The sequence below is a fragment of the Lissotriton vulgaris genome, chromosome 7 (genome assembly GCF_964263255.1).
Source record: "Lissotriton vulgaris chromosome 7, aLisVul1.2, whole genome shotgun sequence".
Lineage (NCBI taxonomy): Eukaryota > Metazoa > Chordata > Amphibia > Caudata > Salamandridae > Lissotriton > Lissotriton vulgaris.
The window spans coordinates 1,647,345,788-1,647,365,347 of record NC_141695.1 but is presented as its reverse complement, the minus strand read 5'-3'; the positions used below and the strand labels follow the sequence as shown (position 1 = coordinate 1,647,365,347).

At 41.4% G+C, this 19,560-nt stretch overlaps 1 protein-coding gene across 1 annotated transcript in view; it reads left to right on the top strand.

The window, feature by feature from the left end:
* Positions 1-12,010, top strand: part of B4GALT5 (beta-1,4-galactosyltransferase 5) — a 164,348-nt gene extending 152,338 nt beyond the window's left edge. The window contains exon 9 of the mRNA XM_086932629.1: positions 11,522-12,010. Coding sequence (XP_086788755.1) covers positions 11,522-11,669 — 148 coding nt within the window. The 3' untranslated portion in view covers positions 11,670-12,010. The remainder of the gene's footprint in view (positions 1-11,521) is intronic.
* The last annotated feature ends 7,550 nt before the right edge of the window (positions 12,011-19,560 follow it).

The window sequence follows — 19,560 nt, the reverse complement described above, 5'->3', positions numbered from 1 at the left end:
CTTCCACTTTTTTTGTAACCAGATTTGGATTCAAGTAGTCTGGTGCCCAGACTTTGTAGGTTCAAGGGATCTTTAGCAAAAGAAGCATACCAGAGTGCTGTTTCTGGTATCCAAGAAGTATACAATTTTCTTCGGTCATAAGAAAGGATCTTGTCTTTAGAACACCTCCACAGGGTGCTTTATTATGGTATTCTATGGCGGTGCCTCCTGAAGTTGCTGGATGGATGTGAGAACTGGGCTGATATTTACTCTCGGGTGATTGTCTGACCAGAGACGCGCCCCAGTGTTTTGAAGCCTCCTGAAGCAATATATTATGAATGCAGGGAGGTGCAAATAATCAACGTTTGTGCCTGGAGACTTGTTTGAGGGTGGTCCAGATTAAGATGAAAGTATTCTGCTCCAATTACTAATGGCATCTGGGGTCCTTTAGGCCAATTATGTTCAGAAAGAACGCTTAGGTTCTGGATGGTCTGAGCAGGAAATTGCCCTATGTGGATAGAAAGATTCTGAGGGCCAGAAGATGCAATAAGGCCCCTTAGCTTGGTTCAGTTTTAATTTGTTCAGTTTTATTTAGTTTTGACAGTTTTTTGTGTACATTTTGAGCGTCTCCAGACTATCTGTACGATTAGAAGAGTGGTTGATAACTAGCTAGATATCACAGGCACAGTTAAACATGGACAGCCTCCTCCACAGGTAGTACCTATTCAATGTGCAACTACATTTATTTATAATTTACAAATCATTAGAATATGATTAAAATAGTAAAAAATAATAATTAGAAGTTCAGCATTACAAAAGAGGTTTATGGGAAGCGCATATGGTTTTCACTTGCAGGGGTGGGACGTCAGAAGATTTCCATGTACATTTTTTTTTTTTTTTAAATTTGTTTTATTGTTGCATCAAAGTATGCAGGTACAGTGTAAATGATCTGCTGACGTGGCCTCAACATTCAGCCACGAACAGCCAAGCGTGCAACTTTTTCTGGCTTTTATACAACTGGTGCAAATATACATTTCCTCGAATAATCAGTGTAGATCGTACAAATACGCCCGCAGGCCGGAGGGCAGTGAATCTGCATCGCCAATAGGGCGATGGATAATAGCAGGTATGTAGGATCCTGCCTCGAGAGCGTAGGATCGAGGTCTGTACTGTCCATATAGTGGTGGCACCAGAGAACGGGGGGGACAAAACTGTGGGAGAGAAGCGTGTGGGCGCTAGCAGGGTCTAAGCAGGGGGATACTGGCGACGGGCGTCAGGGGGGGGGCACGGAGCCAGTCGATCTGCGCTCCAAGGGAGGGGGGGAAGAGGAATGGGCAGGGGGTGGATACATCCCGTGTATGCGGGTATCGAGGTGGGCGGCATGACATATGAGAGTTTGATCAGGAAGAAGATTTCCATGTAAATAATGTAAATTTTAAAATCTGAGGTTTCGACAGAGTGCCTGTGAAGTCATTATGTTTGCTTTAGGCATCACAAGGGATCTAAATTCAGAACATATATCAGAGTAATTTTGAAGGCTATCTGATCCATTATGCTAGTATTAAGTACCTTTTATCTTTAGGTTACACATAGCATGCCTGTACTGATGAGTTTCCTGTCAAAATTTGTAATTGTAATTGGCTCTCGGTTTTCTCATGGATTGCTATTTTTCTACTTGGTCTTTGATGACAGTCAGGCACGCTATTTTATCCTATGGGTGCAGTGGTGAATGAATGCTTGCCTGAGAAGGGTGATATTTAAAACCCCTCAGACCACAATTTTCAGAGTCCTCAGTAGGATCAGAGAAATTGAGTTGACTGTATCTACCCTAAAGCTATTGACAGACTTCAGAATGAAGGGACTATCTTAGGTTTGCATGGCAACTTTCCTGTGGTACATTTGATTGCAAAAGCTAGTTGTTTTAGGCAACTTTAAGGTAGATGAAACATTATTTACCACCTCACAATTATTGGGAGTGGGGAGGTCTGTTATTTTTTCGGTTAATGGAAATTAAATAGAACGCTTTTTGTATTTGACCGTCCAACTCATTGCATCAGTATTGGAACGGGAATGTCCTCTCCATGGTGCACGGACATATACCCATGGCTTGAGTACCGTTTCTTTAAGTTTAATGATATCCTGATTTTTATTTTAGCTTAGTGTCCTTCTATTCTCGTGTGGCCTAAGCCTGTCCCGATTAATACAATTTGTTAAATCTGTTCTGTGACCTTAAGGCACTCACCAAGCATGGCTTCTTATTGGGCTTTAAATATTGTCCATGCCCTGGTGGGGTTCACAAGAATAGGCTGTGACAGAGTACCATGTTCTTTGAATCTATATTGTGATGAGACCCTTTTCTATGTTTTAAGGAGAGGCAATACAAAATTTTCTAGCTATCGCAACAAGAATTTTAGATTCTATTAAGGACACGGAGGCGAGGATTATGCTTTCTCATTTCTTTACTGCAACAACAGCAGCCAATGAAAATGAAAGTACACATGTAAAAAATAACATTTCTCATGAGGCTTTGAACCACGCCTCTCTTACAACAACCAATCACAAAGGTATCATGTCTATAAATCCTGGAGACACTACTCCGGCCTCCTCTTTCTTTGCGCGAACAGTCAGTTACAGTCTCATCACACTGAAAAGTTTAATACTGCAACGGATAACAGATCCCCAACGGAGAAATATTGAATCGAAAAAGGAAATCCTCCATCCGGAAGGAGCGGCAGCCAAACCACAGGCGGTCTTCAACTCTTGTTGGAGTCGTTCCCTAGAGCAGAAAAGGAAGTTTGAGAAAAATTTTCCACCACAACCTAGATCGTTGTAAGGGTGGGCAAAACAGTTAGATAAAACCACGCAAACAACAACAGTTGTGTAACAGTCCCAACGGGTGGGATAATCCTCGCCTCCGTGTCCTTAATAGAATCTAAAATTCTTGTCGCGATAGCTAGAAAATTTTGTATTCTATGGCAGGACCGGAGGCTTCTGATTATGCTGGTTCAAAGCTCACATTAAAGCTCGTCAATCACAGCATCAGAAACATGAGGAATCGTTTTGTAATAAAACACCTTAAACATTGAGTCTGAGGACCAGTCAGCTGCCTTCAGAATGTCCTCCAAGCGGGAACCCAATAAGTAAGCCTTTGAAGCCATAGCACCCCTCGCAGAGTGTGCCCCATAAGCAGAAATATCAATGCCGGCCTCCGACATGATCCACCTGACCCATCTGGCCAAAGTAGCAGCAGCGACTGGCTTGAACGGTTTTTGAATGGATATCAATAACTGTCCCAGAGGATCTGTCCTGTGTACACTAGTACGCTTCTCATAACATTTAAGACACTGAAGAACACACAGCCTGCCGTTATGAGGAAAGGCAGGGTAATCAACCGAACGGGACATGGTCTTAGTACGTCTAGTAAGGACAAAGGATACACCTTGGGGTGAAAACATCCTCCCAGCCAAATCCAAAGCCCTGACATCTGAAACCCTCCGACATGAAATAAGGCACAATAGCATAGTAAGCTTGGCAGAAAGCTGTTTCAGAGACAAATCACCATTATCGGGCCAGGATTCCAACAAATTCAGAACCTTATTAACATCCCACATGGTGGAATACCTGGGCCGAGGAGGGTTGGCCACATTCACACATTTAAGTAACTTGCATACCAAGGGATGCATCCCCACAGGTTTACCATCTATGTGGTCGTGACCAGCAGAAATAGCAGACCTGAAATTGTTAACCGACCTGTAGGCCAGGCCAGAAGTCGCACACTCTGACAAAAAGTTCAGTACCTCTGTTATATTTGATCCCACGGGATCCACCTGTTTTGAAAGGCACCAACCCACCCACTTCTTCCACGAAGCAGAGTATCGTTTTCGGGTGGAAGGAGCCCACGCTTGCTGCATAAAGCTGGAAGCCTCTCGCGAAAGGCCTGCAAGGCGTTCATGTCTCCGGAGAGCGTCCATACTATCAATGACAGCTGGTTCTGCAGGACCAGGGGGTGGCACGTTCCCACTGGGTCCTGCAGAAGCGTTGGGAAGACTGGGAGCCGGAAGGGGAGGTCTATTGACAATTCCAACAGTGTGGGAAACCACGATTGAGTCGACCAATAAGGCGTTACTAGAACCACCGTCGCCTCCTGTCGGCGCAGCAATGCCGCTACTCTCGGGATCAGTGCAAACGGTGGAAACGCATAATTCCTCTGATGTCCCCAATGATGAAGGAACGCATCCGTCCCCAGTGCCATCGGGTCCGGTCTCCAACTGTAAAACAGAGGAAGGTGGGCATTGAGGCGCGAGGCAAACGGGTCTATCCGACATGGGCCTCGTACTGACATGATCCGGGAAAACAGCGATGGATGGAGTCTCCAATCGCTGGAGTCCCGGAGAAATCGGGAATGCCAATCCGCTACTTGATTGAGTTTCCCGGGAAGGTATTCCGCCACCACGGAGATCTTGCGATCCAGGCAGAAGTGCCAGAATTCCTTCGCAATGTGCACCAGCATCCGGGACTTCGTCCCGCCCAATCGATTGATGTATCGCACCGCGGAGACATTGTCCATCCGAAGGAGGATACAACAATTGCTCTTCAGCGGCGAGATAGATCTGATGGCAAAGGACCCTGCCAGAAGCTCTAGACAATTGATGTGAAATGATAGTTCGTCTGCAGACCAACGTCTGCTGTGGCAAACTCGCCGCAGCGAGCGCCCCAGCCCCACTGGCTGGCATCGGATTCCACCACCACATCCGGGGCTGTGCCGAATATAGCTCGGCCGTTCCAGGCTGACATGTGGTCCAACCACCACTGAAGCTCCTCCCTGGACTCGGAGGAGAGAGGGATCAAATGATCGTAGTGAAAGTTTCTCTGTAGGTAGAAGATCTTGAGCCTCTGCAGGGCTCTGTAATGCAAAGGTCCGGGAAAAATGGCCTGAATCGACGAGGCCAGAAGGCCCACGATCCGTGCCAGAACCCTCAAAGAAATCTTCTCTTTGGCCAGGGTAGCTGTGATTTCTCTCTTGATCGACCTGATCTTCGGCAGAGGAAGGAGAAGCTGGCCGAGACCGAGTCTATCAGGAAGCCTAGGAATTCCATCTGCCGATCCGGTATCAGCACCGATTTCTTGGTGTTGATCACGAATCCCAGATTCTGCAATAAGGACGTCGTCCACTCCAAATGCGTGAGAAGGAGGGACCGGTCCTGTGCCAGGATCAGCATATCATCTAGATAGACAATCAACCGAACTCCCATCTCCCGGAGGCGGGAGACCACCGGCTTGAGTAGTTTGGTGAACACCCAAGGGGCAGAGGACAGTCCGAAAGGAAGTACCTCGTAACGAAACCAACGCCCTTTCCAGGGGAACTGCAAAAACTTTTGATGTGATGGGCAGACTGGGACCGTCAAGTAGGCATCTTTCAGGTCCAGTCTGACCATCCAGTCGTTCTCCAAGAGAAGGTCTCGCAAAAGATGGATGCCCTCCATCTTGAAGTGTCGATACGTGACAAAGGGGTTGAAATCCCTCAAGTTTAACACGAGGCGCTGACCGCCTCCTTTCTTTTGAACAAGAAAGACGTTGCTGCAGAAGCCTCCCGGAAGGAAGGGTCCTACAGCAATGGCCTGTTTTGCCAAAAGCTCGTCTAGTTCTGAGTCTATAAAACTCTGTTCGAGAAGGGAAAAAAGGAGAGGACGGGGGGGGGGGAGGGCTGAATGGGGCAAAACACCATCTCTATCTCGTAACCCTGGACGGTCCGAAGGACCCACCCATCTGAAGTGAGAGCTGCCCAATTCTTGACAAAATGGTGCAATCTTCCCCCTAACGGAAGTAAAGGAAGAGAGAGACTTACCGGAAGATTGGTTATCGAAGTTCTTGTAGCCTCGGTTGATTCCTTTGTTATAGCGGCCCCTGAAGCCGCGTGATCGGGACGGGTAAAATCCGGCTTGATCCGGTTCTTGCGTGTACCCTCTTCCCCGTCTAGGGCGTAGCCTCTTTGAGGACTGGGATTTGAGTAGCGGCCGGTCGAGCGTCCTCTGCCACGCCCGGCCCTACCAGAGACCTGCAGAACACGTTTCAGCGATGCCTGAGACTTGTCCAAAGAAGCAAAAGTGTTCACAAATTTTGCAATATCTTTAACGAAATTGTCCCCAAACAACTGTCCTTCCGCCAAAGGACCCGGCTCCGAGGAAGCCAATTCCACCAGTTGGGGGTCGATCCGGAGAAGGACGGATTTCGCCGTTCAGAGGTAAGGGCATAATTCGCGTTGCCCAGCATACAAATGGCCCTCTGAGCCCAACCCGCCAGAACCTCAGGGTGTATGGCGGCACCAGTCTCTTGCGCCTGCAGGGCCAATTCCAGGATCTTGGCCAACGGGCCCGAAAGGTCGAGGACCTTATCCTGGCATGCTCTGAGCGCGCGATCAATCCCTTTCTTCGGGTCCTTTTTAAGAAAAGTGGTCATGGAAGGATCAATGTCCGGTGTGAGAGCCACTTTGTGGGGCAAATCAGGGCGCGGGCATTCAGATTTCAGGCGGGCACGAACCTCCTTGTCGAATCCCTTGCGGAGATGAGTCTCCAGATAGGTCGCCACCGCCGGAGGGGGAACCCAGTCGGATGATCTGGGGTGGACAATGTCCGTCGGATCAAATAAAAAGGGAGTGGGAATGACCGGTGAAGTGTGCTTACGCTTTTTAGGGCGTTTGCGCGGAGCGGCATCCGAGAAATCGGTATCGGTGCCAGTATCCGTCGTGGTGATAACCAGGGGGGAAGTGGGGGGAGGGGTAACAGGCCTGTCTTGGGATCGAGACTCCTGGGACTTATAAAGTTTGTCGTAAGACTGGGCATGCGGCCAGGAAAGGTCAAGAGCCGCCTTCTTCGGGGGAGGGGGGTGAAGGGGATCTTTGCCCGGAGCGGGCATCTGCTTACCCGGGACCAGCAGGTCCAACTTTTTGGCCAGAGGGGAGAGGGCCGAGGAAAGGGCTTTATCCAATTTGGCATCAAGTTTTTTGTCTATGATCTCCTCCATGGAGTCCCCTTCATAGAATTCCTGCTGTCCCTGATAACCATACACAGCATCCTCCTCTTCGCAGTACTCAGTGTCTGCCATCGCAATCAGGAATCCGAAATTCCAACTCTAATCCCCAGCGAGAAGCAAAGACCAGCCCGAGCAAGGGCGTAGAGGGTGGAGGGTGCCAGGCGCAGGAGCCGGAAATACCATGAAAAGACAAGAGCAAGGCCTAGTCCCACTCTAGGACTAATGGGGGAAAAGGGGGTGTCGCCTGAACCAATATAAGCTGCCAAAAAACACAGAAATCGCCCACGGCTCCTGGCCCAAGCTGCGTCGATCCCCACTTCAGCCGGGGGCAGAGCGTCGATCTGGCACCTTCGAGAACTGCGCGTGCCAACACGGCGTGCGCGGGCTCCCCGAGACGTGCGTAAGGCCTTAACGGCACCTACGTACGCTCGTCCCCGAGGGGGGGCTAACCCCTCACTAGTGCGGCTAGCCGAAGCGTGCGCCGCGGGCAGCGACGACTGGAAGTCGGGGGAAGGATCGGACGGGCCTAGGTGCGCAACACGCGCCACCACGGGGAAGCGGGGAACGGAGCGAAGCTCCGGCCCCAATCTAAGAGCAAAGCGGACAATGTATGAATAAACAGTGCCAAGAGAGCGTGAAGCGATCAATCAAACCATGCAATATACATGAATAATAAGAAACAATAGTCAATGGCATCAACCAATGTAAAAGGCATAAAGCACTAGTAATAGAGCAAACATGAAAGGAAAGAGCACTTATCTGGGCTGCGGAGCAGCAAAGAAAGAGGAGGCCGGAGTAGTGTCTCCAGGATTTATAGACATGATACCTTTGTGATTGGTTGTTGTAAGAGAGGCGTGGTTCAAAGCCTCATGAGAAATTTTATTTTTTACATGTGTACTTTCATTTTCATTGGCTGCTGTTGTTGCAGTAAAGAAATGAGAAAGCATAATCAGAAGCCTCCGGTCCTGCCATAGAATCCTATTGGCACTCTCGTTTAAAATTCTGCTGTTCTGTGACACCAAGAATCTTCTGCTGGCAACCCTGGTGCATGTCAGTTGCATGTATGTGCAATGAGTGTTAGCGTAAGTTTGGTGGTAGGACTCACCCAGTTTTAGCATAGCATAAAATGGAGGATGAAGACCGTTTCCCCAGACAGTGGAAGTGTATTGCCTGCAATCCTGTAGCTGGATGACTGAGATGGAGACACCGAAGTGAGAGAGGGTGAAGACTGGGGTACCTTTTAGAAATTCAGCGAAGAACTTGATAGTGCATGGCTGCTGAGTAGTTGTCCCTGAGCACTGTCATTCGGCAGATGGTAGGGTTGAAGGATGGAACTGCAGTTTCTGTTGTTCAAGGTGATGATGTTTCTAGGCACCCCCCCCCCCCCCCCCCCCCACCCCCCCATCCTTTTACCTGTCTCCGATTACTGCTTTAGGGAAGCTGAAGACTCCCAGGTGCAAAATCTGACAATTGATTTTGTCCATGTTGTTGATGCTTCTAGTGTCCATCCCAAACCCAAGACCGTGATACCAGCCACATTTTGGAATTTCCTCCCTCTCCAACTCCATGCTGAGTGGAACTTTTTAAGGTTCAGAAATCTATTAACGAGTCAACTCTTTCTTTAAGAGATAAGACGGTCGCACATATGGGCAATCTTATCACCAAGAGGCTTCAGCGATAGTTGCATTATAGAGATTCCTGTTCATAGTTTGCAACCCACTATGTAGTTTCGTTAAATGATGAATTAATTATTTCTACTGTGTGAATAAAGTACTTTATTTTTATATGAAGGATAAAGCACAGGGCTGGACATTATGTTATTGTTTCTTATCTGTGACTCTTGAGTTCTGACCTGTTCCCCCGTCTCACCCAATCTTCCTGAGAAGCCTTTGATTACCACCCCTCACTGACCCGAGAGTCCAGGGCCATAAGCGTTGTACTTTGCCCATTAAAAGCAGTCATAGAAGTACGACTCTGGACACCAGAGACCACCGACCTCAACCAACACGGTTTGTGCCCAGCAGTGCCAGCCTTCCCTGTAGCCCACTGAATACGGGCTGACAATAAGGTTCAGCCCGTTTAGGGAGTTTCTTAGAGGAGAACTCACGGAGTCAAACGCTCCATATATTAGGGGCATCTCAATTAACCACATAGTAGTAATTTTATTGCTAAATGTTGAGTTGTGTGTTGCTTCTCCGGGGCGCAGCCTAAGCTTTTTAAATGCTGGAGGTGGTTTTGCAGTGACCCATTTTGCTCTAGTCTCTCTATTGGCCTGGCAGAGGAATTTACGTCTGACAGGCTCAGACTACTCTTTAGAAAGACGATCACAGGGAAAATTAAATAAATACATAATTTTCCCTTGTCGTTTCTCGAAATCCCCCCCAGCCGGCCCCACCGCTCTTACCTGCAGAGACCACGGCTGCTATAAACATTTGTCTACCTGAGCTGTAATCCACCAATAAACATGGAAAAACACCCAATTATGCATGTAAAGTTTATATGAAAACATTTGTATTTTTAATATTGGCTACATATGACTTTAGCTGTCAGAAGTCCTCATCTCATCAGTTCTTTAAAAAGGCAGTGATAGGTATGGAGAGAGTGTGTGCTTTTGTCCACTCTCTTTAGCCGTGGATGTTTCATGATTTGCATTGCTTGAATGGGCTGTCCATCAGTCCTGTTTCATATTCTTAATGGCGTAGGGGTTTGTGATGGGGCATCGTATCGTGTAGCTTGTAACTGAGACTCAGTGAGTGTGATTTAATGTATATACTTTACTGACAGCTATATTATAATTCCTGATTTATAAAACTTTTTTTAAAGAAGATGGCACTTCTTTTGATGCGTTGGTCTGCCATAAGAAAACAATGCTAATTATTAACCAACCTTGCATGTTTATATATATATATATATATGTGTATATATATATATATATATATATATATATATATAATTTATTTATTTATTTATGCCTTTTTTGGTCCCAAAGTAAAGACGTGCGCACACAAGAACCTCCTGCTTTCTTGAAAAGTATCTGCTATATAATTGTTTGCTGTGCATGCCTTTTACGTTCGCTCGTAGAACGCAGGCTTAATTTTCTAATTTATTTTCATGACACTCTTTTTGAGGGTGGTTAACTATGCTAAAGCAGTCAATTGAGTAATAATGACCTACCACCCAGGTCCCATATTGTGTCAGTCTAAGATGTTGCTCGACTTTGGGATTTTATTTCTAGGGAGCTGGGAGCAACTGGCTCTGTCTCCCAACTATTACCAAACGCTTCACCTAAGAAGCAAGCAGACCTATTGGCTCTGCAAATGCTTATTTTAATAGCCTCAAATCTACAATTGCACTGTAGTGAGGGACACAAGGTGGGAGATTCAATTATGGATTGTCGACAAGCAAACTGTGCAACATAATATGCAATTCAAGTAAAGTTAATCGACTCTGATTATCTTCTAGCATTTTAACTTTCTGGTTCACATGGTATTCAAGTTCTACAACATGTAGCTTTTTTAAGAATAAAAGATAAACACATTCAGCAAATATCACAAACCCTGTTCTTCACCAAAATAATTATAATTTCTTGCATGGAAGCTCAGGAATGCTTATTTTTCTCTTTACTTTCTGCCTCACAGTGATAGCACAGGCCCTATAACTTATGCAATGTTGTATTTAGTAAATACCAAGCTAAAATGTACATGTTCAGTATAATAAGTTGTCTGCCTTATATATTTTGTGCCTCCCAGTTATGTCCTAAAACTTGACTTTGGTTTCAGCCATACAGATGGTTTACATTGCAAGTCCTTAGGAAACATCTTTTTGCATTAAGAAACTTTCCCTCAAATCAGTATAATCTTTTAATATTAATTGCATACACGCCTCACAATGCTGTACTTTAGAGAACTTTAGACTCAAGATATCAACATGGAAAAGATGCATCCTGCTAGGTATTCTTTGAAAGTCTAACATCCTCTTGATCCAGCTGATAATTTGAGAACAGTTGCTGAAATAACTGCTGCTTTGAGAACAGTTTGTGTTAGTAGTGAAAAAAACACTTGATAGATCATGTATAGATGACATTGAATTATTTGATTTATAATCCTCCCCCTTTTCACCGTCTACATTAATAATTTTCGAATTTACATTTGCTTGCCAAAATTATTGCTTCTTTAACCCCTTCCACGCTGATGACGAGCTGGGCTCGTCATGGCGTAGCCTCCTCGCACGCTGATGACGAGCCCAGCTCGTCACGTAAAGTGCGTTTTGTAAAATATCAGCGTGCGAGCAGAATAACGCTAGCGCGCATAGTGTTAAATGCCTGAATACAGCTATGAACAGCTAAAAGTTTTTGCAATGTCTAGGATTGTGTTACATTCCATATAAAATAATTTAGGTGAAGTTTGAATCGTTTGCCTATTAACATTGTGGTCAATATATTTGAGGTAATTGAAAGTTATGTTCTTTTTAACTGCATGATGATTTAATTTTCTTTACTTTTTTCTGCCAACAGATATTCCTTGCTGAGAAGGTCGAAAGAGAGGCAAACCTTGGATGGTTTAAACAATTTGAACTACTTTCCAAATATTACATTCAGTGCCCTGTACAAAAATATAACCGTAGACTTGACGCCAGAGCTGGCTCTGGTAGGCGATTATTGAGGGTCGCACTAGTCATCATCTGTTGTTGGCCAAATATACATCAAAAACTTTAAAGAGGAGCAATCGCGTGTTGGGGTTACCAATGACCGCTTTGGCTGCTTTATGAAGAATCTGAGTGGTCAGGAAGAAAATGAATTGGCTCCCTCAGAATTTTAAAATGGCACTTGGGAACTTTTTCTGTCCTCAACTGGAGGAAGCACCACAGCTGAACACAGAATGTCGTCGAGAGAAGCAATGATGGAAGATCCTGGATCATTAAGGCTTATTTTTGCTCTGGGAGCTAGAACCATTTGAGAAGCCAGTTATCTTTAACTAAGAAGAAACACACCATGTCAAACCAACTTAATATCTAATTCTTTTTTTATAAAGCTTTGCTGTACATGTGCAACACACACACACATCTGTACCTGCATGTTTGTATATTTAGCTATGACGAGACACTTCGATTTTGAGTTTAATACTGTACATGTATGTACGTGTGCGCACATATATATATTTATACACACACGAGTGTCTGTAGGTATAACTGTGTATATAATATATATATATGTATATGTACATATGCATATATGTGTGTGCATATATGTATTATGATACATAATGGGTAACCATGTAATATGGTCCAATATTGCCATTGAGGGCTTCTTGTCACATCATAAACCAAGAGGCCAAAAGCAAAGTGTGTTTTGTAAATGTCACAAAAACCACAAGATGGCAATGTACGTTTACACATGTTACCCGTTATGTATTTATTTTTATAATACATGTTTATTTTGGATGCAATGATTGAAATAAGAATGATTAGATTTACATTATTTGAGCAAAATGTGGATAAAGCAGTGGGCAGTGGTGAGCACTAGTAGGTTTGAGATTATGTGGCTGCACCGTTTGCCACATAATTATGGATCTACCATATTTGCCACATAATTTGCCTAATTTGCACATTTGACAAAAACTGTAGTTGCTAGTGCAAATGGGTGAAAGTAATTCTGTAAGAGAATGTGCTGCATAATGTGCCTTTTTTTTGCTGCATAATTTAGGTAACTTAGCCACATAATCCTAGTGGCTCATGACAACGGTAAAGCTCTTCATAGTAGTTTGGTGGCTGTTATTATGATAAGGAAATCTGTATTTGACAGGTAACTGTGATATATTTCTCATAATTCAATTCCCTTTGAAATATGGGTTTTATATAACATTTTTTACAGAAAAGCACTCAAACAAGTTTCATAGCTATCTTTGTGTGTGTGTTAATGAATGTGTGTATATATATATATATATATATATATATATATATATATATATACACACACTAAATATTCTTGATATTGAACTGAAAATAATGTACACATAAGTATTGCATATTGAGTCAAAGCCATAATGTCCAGCGATACCTCTTAATGTTCATGTAACTTCAGTGGTCTTACAATTTGGTCTTTTGGTTCGAGTTTTAGCACCTTGTGAGATAAATGTATCAATCTCATTTATGATTCAACCATTTTTGCATTTCATTGGTTGAACTTTCCAGTAGCATTTCTTCGATAGTTGCATATTGCTGAACACAGTATTTGTCTCGTAGTTCTAACCTATTTTACAAAATCAGCAACAGCAACTCTCCAACTATGGTGGAGTTTCACTTACCAGTGGTATCTAATTCGTGTTTCTTTGAAAAGGCATATAACTGCAAGAGGTTTCATCTGTGTTTACAAAGCTTACAAAAGACACTGATCCTTAAGCATTAAAGTCATGGACTATAATATAGTCATTTGCAATTGACTACCTAAAATATGTTACCTCCCACTGATTACACCATGCAACTCCTACCTTGTCTTGATGCGAGACAGGAAAGGTTTAGTTGCTTAGTTTCATAACATCAGAGTCTTAAATGGGTTTGGAAAATTGAGAAATAAGTTGCAGTCACAAATTATAAAACCCCTACACCAGTGTCATTTAGAATGTAATTTTAGTAATTGATAAATGTTTTCTCTTAAATCTAATATGATATGGGTTTGTACTGTGATATACAAACACATGTCTGTTCTTTATTTAGATGTATATCCTTATGTGGCACTATATGTGTGTATGTTTGTATATATACACACACACCCACCCACACCCATCTTCAGTACGTAATAAGCGTATAGGAGTGTATTTTCGTCTTTAGGTAAAAGTAGCAACCTGTGTGACGTAAAAAAGTGAAATTGTGTCTTACATTTATTTTGGTTTACTGAACACAAGCTAATGTTTACAGATGGCTTTGGCTGGCATTCTAATAGCAGCAAATTCCTTTATAGGGATTTAAATAATCTCCTTCTAAAATATAGCATGCAGTGTTTTATGCTGCTAGTGTCTTCAGACATTTAACTTCAGCTAGCTATACCACCAGTGTCTGATTGTACCTTTTTCTTCAGCATGTTGGTCATCAGTTGATGTTTGTATTTTTTCTTTGGTGGTTATTAATTAATCTATTATACTTACAGAATTTTGCACGAGTTGCGGTCCAGACATTTCATGGATGTCAGCATGATGATGTTAAACGGGCAGTATGTGTTTTTCCATTAGATGCTACTGTGGTTTGGCTCACTGGTGTGTTCTGATACAAAGTTCCCACTTGGTTATCCTGAAACTTATAGAACTGAAAGAGATGACATTGTGTTCATGTATTAGTCATATATTTCAAAATGACTATCGGTGCAAAAGCATTACTACTGAGCAAATCTAGTTGAAGTTGGTGTGTGGTGGCTCGTGGTAACCGTTTACTTTACCTCACATTCGTCCTTAAATCTTAGCACCAAAAATGGATGTCTTGCAATGATGAGTGCTATTTATGTCTTGTCTTCATTAGAAGGTTCACTTATTACAAACACGTATCATTTTCAACCAAGTATATATTTTTGTATTTCGTTTTTTATACCTAGAATCTTAACGCATATTTAGCTCCATTCATTGCACACTAAGATAATGAAGCTTATGTGTGTTTTCAAAGTGTTTGGAAATATCGTTCTCATGTGACAGGAGCATAACCTAGGTATAATACGAAAAGGGTAGGGTCAAAGATGGGCATTCTCCCAGTCATTTGAACAGATGCAGTGCCATTTGTTTGTGTTACCTGCTGGATGTATGTTTGTCTTTGTATTATATTCTCTATTTTAAGAAACGTTATTAACCGGATCTGCAACCATTGCATCAAAGGGGTTTTGATTGCATGTGACCTGTATGTGTGCGTGGCATGTGTATTTGTGAAGATGCACAATCAAGTGGACACACTCATTCATTGGCGATTTAGTCAAATGTTTTCATCATTTTGTGTGAAGTGAGTCCATGAGAGGTAGACAGTCTTGTAAGTAATGATGCCTTCATAACTCAAACTTGGTGGGAATATCTGTAGTAAATTGGCCACAATTACATGCACACTGTTAAAGCTTAGGAAATCTATAGTCAAAAGGCAAATTTTGTCAGCCTCCTGGACTATGACTACCTTTACGTGTGTGTGTGTTTTTTTACTTAGGAAAAAGGCTAAGCTGTTTGTCATTTTTGCATACCGTGGTAAGTGGCAGTTTGACTTGGCATTACATTAATTGGATAGCCTATAAATTAAGTCACTGAGTGTTTTAGTTATTGTGAGAGGTGCTAGTTGGATTTGTGGAAATCCATTTAGAAAAGCAATTGCACATACCCTCAGTCTATCTTTCATTCAACTCTGAGCTATCATCAACAGCTCCTCACTGTTAATGTACAGAGCATTGCAGGATGTTAGGGTGGCGGTCTACACACAGTTAAATACTACCTGCACAACTTGGTCAACCTTCCTATAATAGTATATGAAATCCTATCGACACCACTACAATCTAAAAGCAATGGATTAAAAATGAAAAACTGGTCACCAAGCTAGCAGCTGAAGGTTGTCAGACCATGTATGAGAGGCACTGTGGATTGACCAAGATAACATTAGTCATTCTGAATACTTTCTGAGGTTGGATAAGGGTAACTGAACAATTAATGTGGATAAGGTATTTACTGACGGATTTGATCTGTGTAGAGTGATAGCAGCTGACAGACTCATTGCAATTTTTTTCAGATAGTGTAATATTTGTATACATACATTAAGCACACAAATTTTTTTAAGGGCTTCAAAAATGTGAACTGAACAGCCCAAACATCTTTACTTAAAATGGTATGTTATCCTGTCCTTGCCAAAAATCCTCTTATTAATCACATAAGCTCACAAAAATCTCTGTAGGTTTGTAAAACAATGTGTGTGGCTGGTATCATGACAATTGATGTCATTGCGTATGCTCTTCACCTGCAATCGTTCCATATATCACAGAAGTTTAATTGGTAGGTTTTCAAATCTCTCTTCAATACATGTTGTCTTTGCTGCTACAATTTTGCAAAATAATGGATCTTTTAGTTGCTTGTTTGAAGTGTCACCTGGCAATTCCCTCTTTTTAGTTTTATCTTTGTTTGTGGCATTAGTGGTTTCATTGATTATATCTGGAAAGGACTTTAGGTTAAATTTGAGCTATTCCAATAGTCTTGCTTTTTGAATATACTCTTCCATCTCCTTATTTTTAATTCTGTGGTAAAGAAAGTTTATGCTAACATTTTAGAGGCATTTGCTTTACATATTCAAAATGTCCATCCATCCGTCTCTTGAATAAACTTCAAAAGCTGAGACAGCAAAGTGGGACAATCCGCATTGCCCACTCTGTAAATGTTAGTTCTTCTTTTTTTATTAGCCAATCAGAACTTTGTATCAAAATTCCCTTGACCATAATGGATTACACTCCAAGGTTAACTTTATAGGGTTTTTTTCTGCCATCATTTGAAGGGAATTTTCCAGGTGCTGCAATGTAAAGCTACAGTTTCACTGTAGTATAACAAGATGTAGTTTCCCGTTTTCAATTTAACAAAGTGAAGTTTGCGATTTGCATAATGTGCAGTCAGAAATTCTTTCTTGTAGTACTTTTTCCGGCATCTTCCTTGAAAAGTTTATGGTAAAAAATGGTAGTCTAGGAAAAAGAGATCCCTGCCAGTTTAATGCATTATAACAAGAGAGAGTAAATCATATATGTCCCACTCCATATTCGTATGCTATATATTCATTTAAATGCATATATGTTTTTATCAAGGGTATCATTTTCTTCAGGTAAATTGTTTTTTTTATTATCTCCCACTGTATTATGTTGTATTGTGGGCTGTGTTGGGCGCACCATATTTGCAGTATCTGTTTAACCATGATTAATGTACTGACCATCATTAAACATCAGCAAAAATGTGTATTAGGTGAACTAGGACTGTGGTTCCCCTATTGCACAATGCTGCCCTAGTTCACTAATGTTCAACAGGAATTAATACATTTATTGTACACAGAGGTGTTGTGCTTCTAATAACATGTTGTGTTTGTATTGAGCAGGAATCTTAAAGATGTTGAGTTTCACTATGAAAACAGACTTCTCAGTTTTTGACGGTTTTGTACCCCACTTTGTGCCTGATAACTGAAGGCCGCTTGTACACTTTGCAGAACCACCATTTTTTTTATTTAATATGCATTGGTGAGACAATTTAAATATGTTTTTTAAAAGTATTGTTCTTTCCGTTTTTTTATTTGATTTAGTTTGCTTTCTGCTGACTTATTTGTTATGATTTACATTGTGTTTCATTCCATGGATGTATGAACTCCTTCTTACAGTACATATCTGTGAAGGGTGTGACTGACCATACTTGATTTCGAAACAAAGAATCTGACTTGCTTTGTGTTATAGTTATCAACCTGTATGACACGACAATAAAATGTCCTGGAAAATGTTGGTAATTTTTTAAATATATATATATATATATATATATATATATATATATATATATATATATATATATCTATATTGTGTATGTTTTTGTTTGAAAACTCAAATGTTTCATGAAGCAATGCTGGATATTGTAATTGATCCAGGATCAAGAATTTGTTTTTAAGGAGCACAGAGCAATGCATTATTTTGTGTTTGCCTTTTTTTCTACTGGCCTTGAACTTCATATGGACCCTCTTTTCATTTTGACCTGTCATCTACTTATAGATTCTTCACATCTTTGTCAGTTTTTAACAGTAAGCCATCCTTAATTCACTGGTGCTGAAACAAAGAATGTATTTGAAATTACTTTGTATCAAATGTGTATTTTCAAGCTGCTGCAATTTCGTTTTTTTTTAAATTGTTTTGTTTTAAATATATTTTCTAAATTCAAGTTTTTGAAGTTGCAAGCAGAGGGAGAATGCATTGTTGGAACAATTAGGAAAATTCCCCACAGCCCTAAAGGGCCTATTACACTGCAACATCAAGGTCTTTAGAAACTTTCGTGATTTTGTTTTGTGAATCTCTTACAACATGCATAGTTTTTATCAATATTAATGTCAAATGTAGAATTATAAATGCCATTGTTAACAAACTTCTACTGCATGTTTTACTGTGATGCAGAAATTCTCATATTGTTCGAAACTTATAAAACAGCAGTTCAAGTTGAACACCATTTGTTCATTACTGTGTGTGGGTAATAACTTCGGAGAAATTTTGCTTAGACATGTACAATACTTTGTAATTCTTAATACATACCTACATACTTTTATATTTTGAAAACTTAAATAAGTACACCTTTCATGGTGTTTGTGCAACATCTAATTAGTACTTTCTACTCCTTCATCAGAAGGCATGACGTTGCAGTTTGTTATATGCAGGCATTATTTGAACATTCTAGATGTTTATTTGAGAAATACCAGATGTACTTTTTTGCACTGAAACTGAAAATATTTTAAACCACACTCCTTTGAAACCTAGTTTTCTGTGCATTTCATTATTCACCCATGGGTTTGTACATTTTTTTGTATTTAATTTATGAATGATTTTTAAGCAAAATATTATATGTGTATATACATACATGTATGTATGCATATACGTAAATGTACAATAAAGTATATATTTGTATTTGTTTCTGCGTGTGAATTTTTAAGGTCTTGATTCAGTAATTTGTCATTGGTGTACAGGACCATTTGCCCTGGCTGATACCTGTGTAGTCTGTTTTGAGTAATTTATTTCCTCCTTTCACTGTGCAATGATATTCCTGTGTATTTCTCGAGCCTTAGTGAGTTTTGTTACTGATCGGGGCCATACCGTTACTGCTAGAAGGCATTTGTTTGTTTAGTGCTGTTTCTGTGTAGAATGGTCCAATGTTTCTCTTACTCCTTTGAAATCTTATGCCATCACCATTTTGTCTTGAGGCACATTTCTTCTGAATCATGGAATATACCTCCATTCCATTGAAACTCCTCATAGCAAGTTCTATTTAATTTGTTCCCTTTTTTGACCTTTCTGAAGTCATAGACCCTTAATAACGTGCACCATTTCCCTGTTCTTCTATTAAAACATAATGCAATGAACATGACCACTGTATCACTGGTAAAATTAATGTAATGTCACCTAATTATGTACATGCTAGTTACTGGCTCTTTTTTGCAGTGCCAGAACAAGGAACCCATTTGGTCTTTGCTTCTGTATGGGTTCCATATGTTGGGTGCATCAAAAACTAAGGGATTTCATTTTTTGGTGTCCCAAGGTTACATTTCGAATAAAATCATGTCACTTCTAGATCTACTTTCCCTTGGACTTCTGCAGTTGGACTTAATAAAGTAGCATTTTCCAATACCAATAGGCAGTTTCATGACTTCTACCTTTAACTTTGCCCAACTATTTTTTCCTTTGTGGAGGTAGTATGTTTGTACCTCCAATCTATTTGGTTGTCCAATGAGTGATAATGATTATCTCCACACTCCCCTTAATATATTTTGCTTTAGTAGCCCTGCACATGGTGAGTCCCTTTTGTGCAGAACATACATGGTATCCATAGA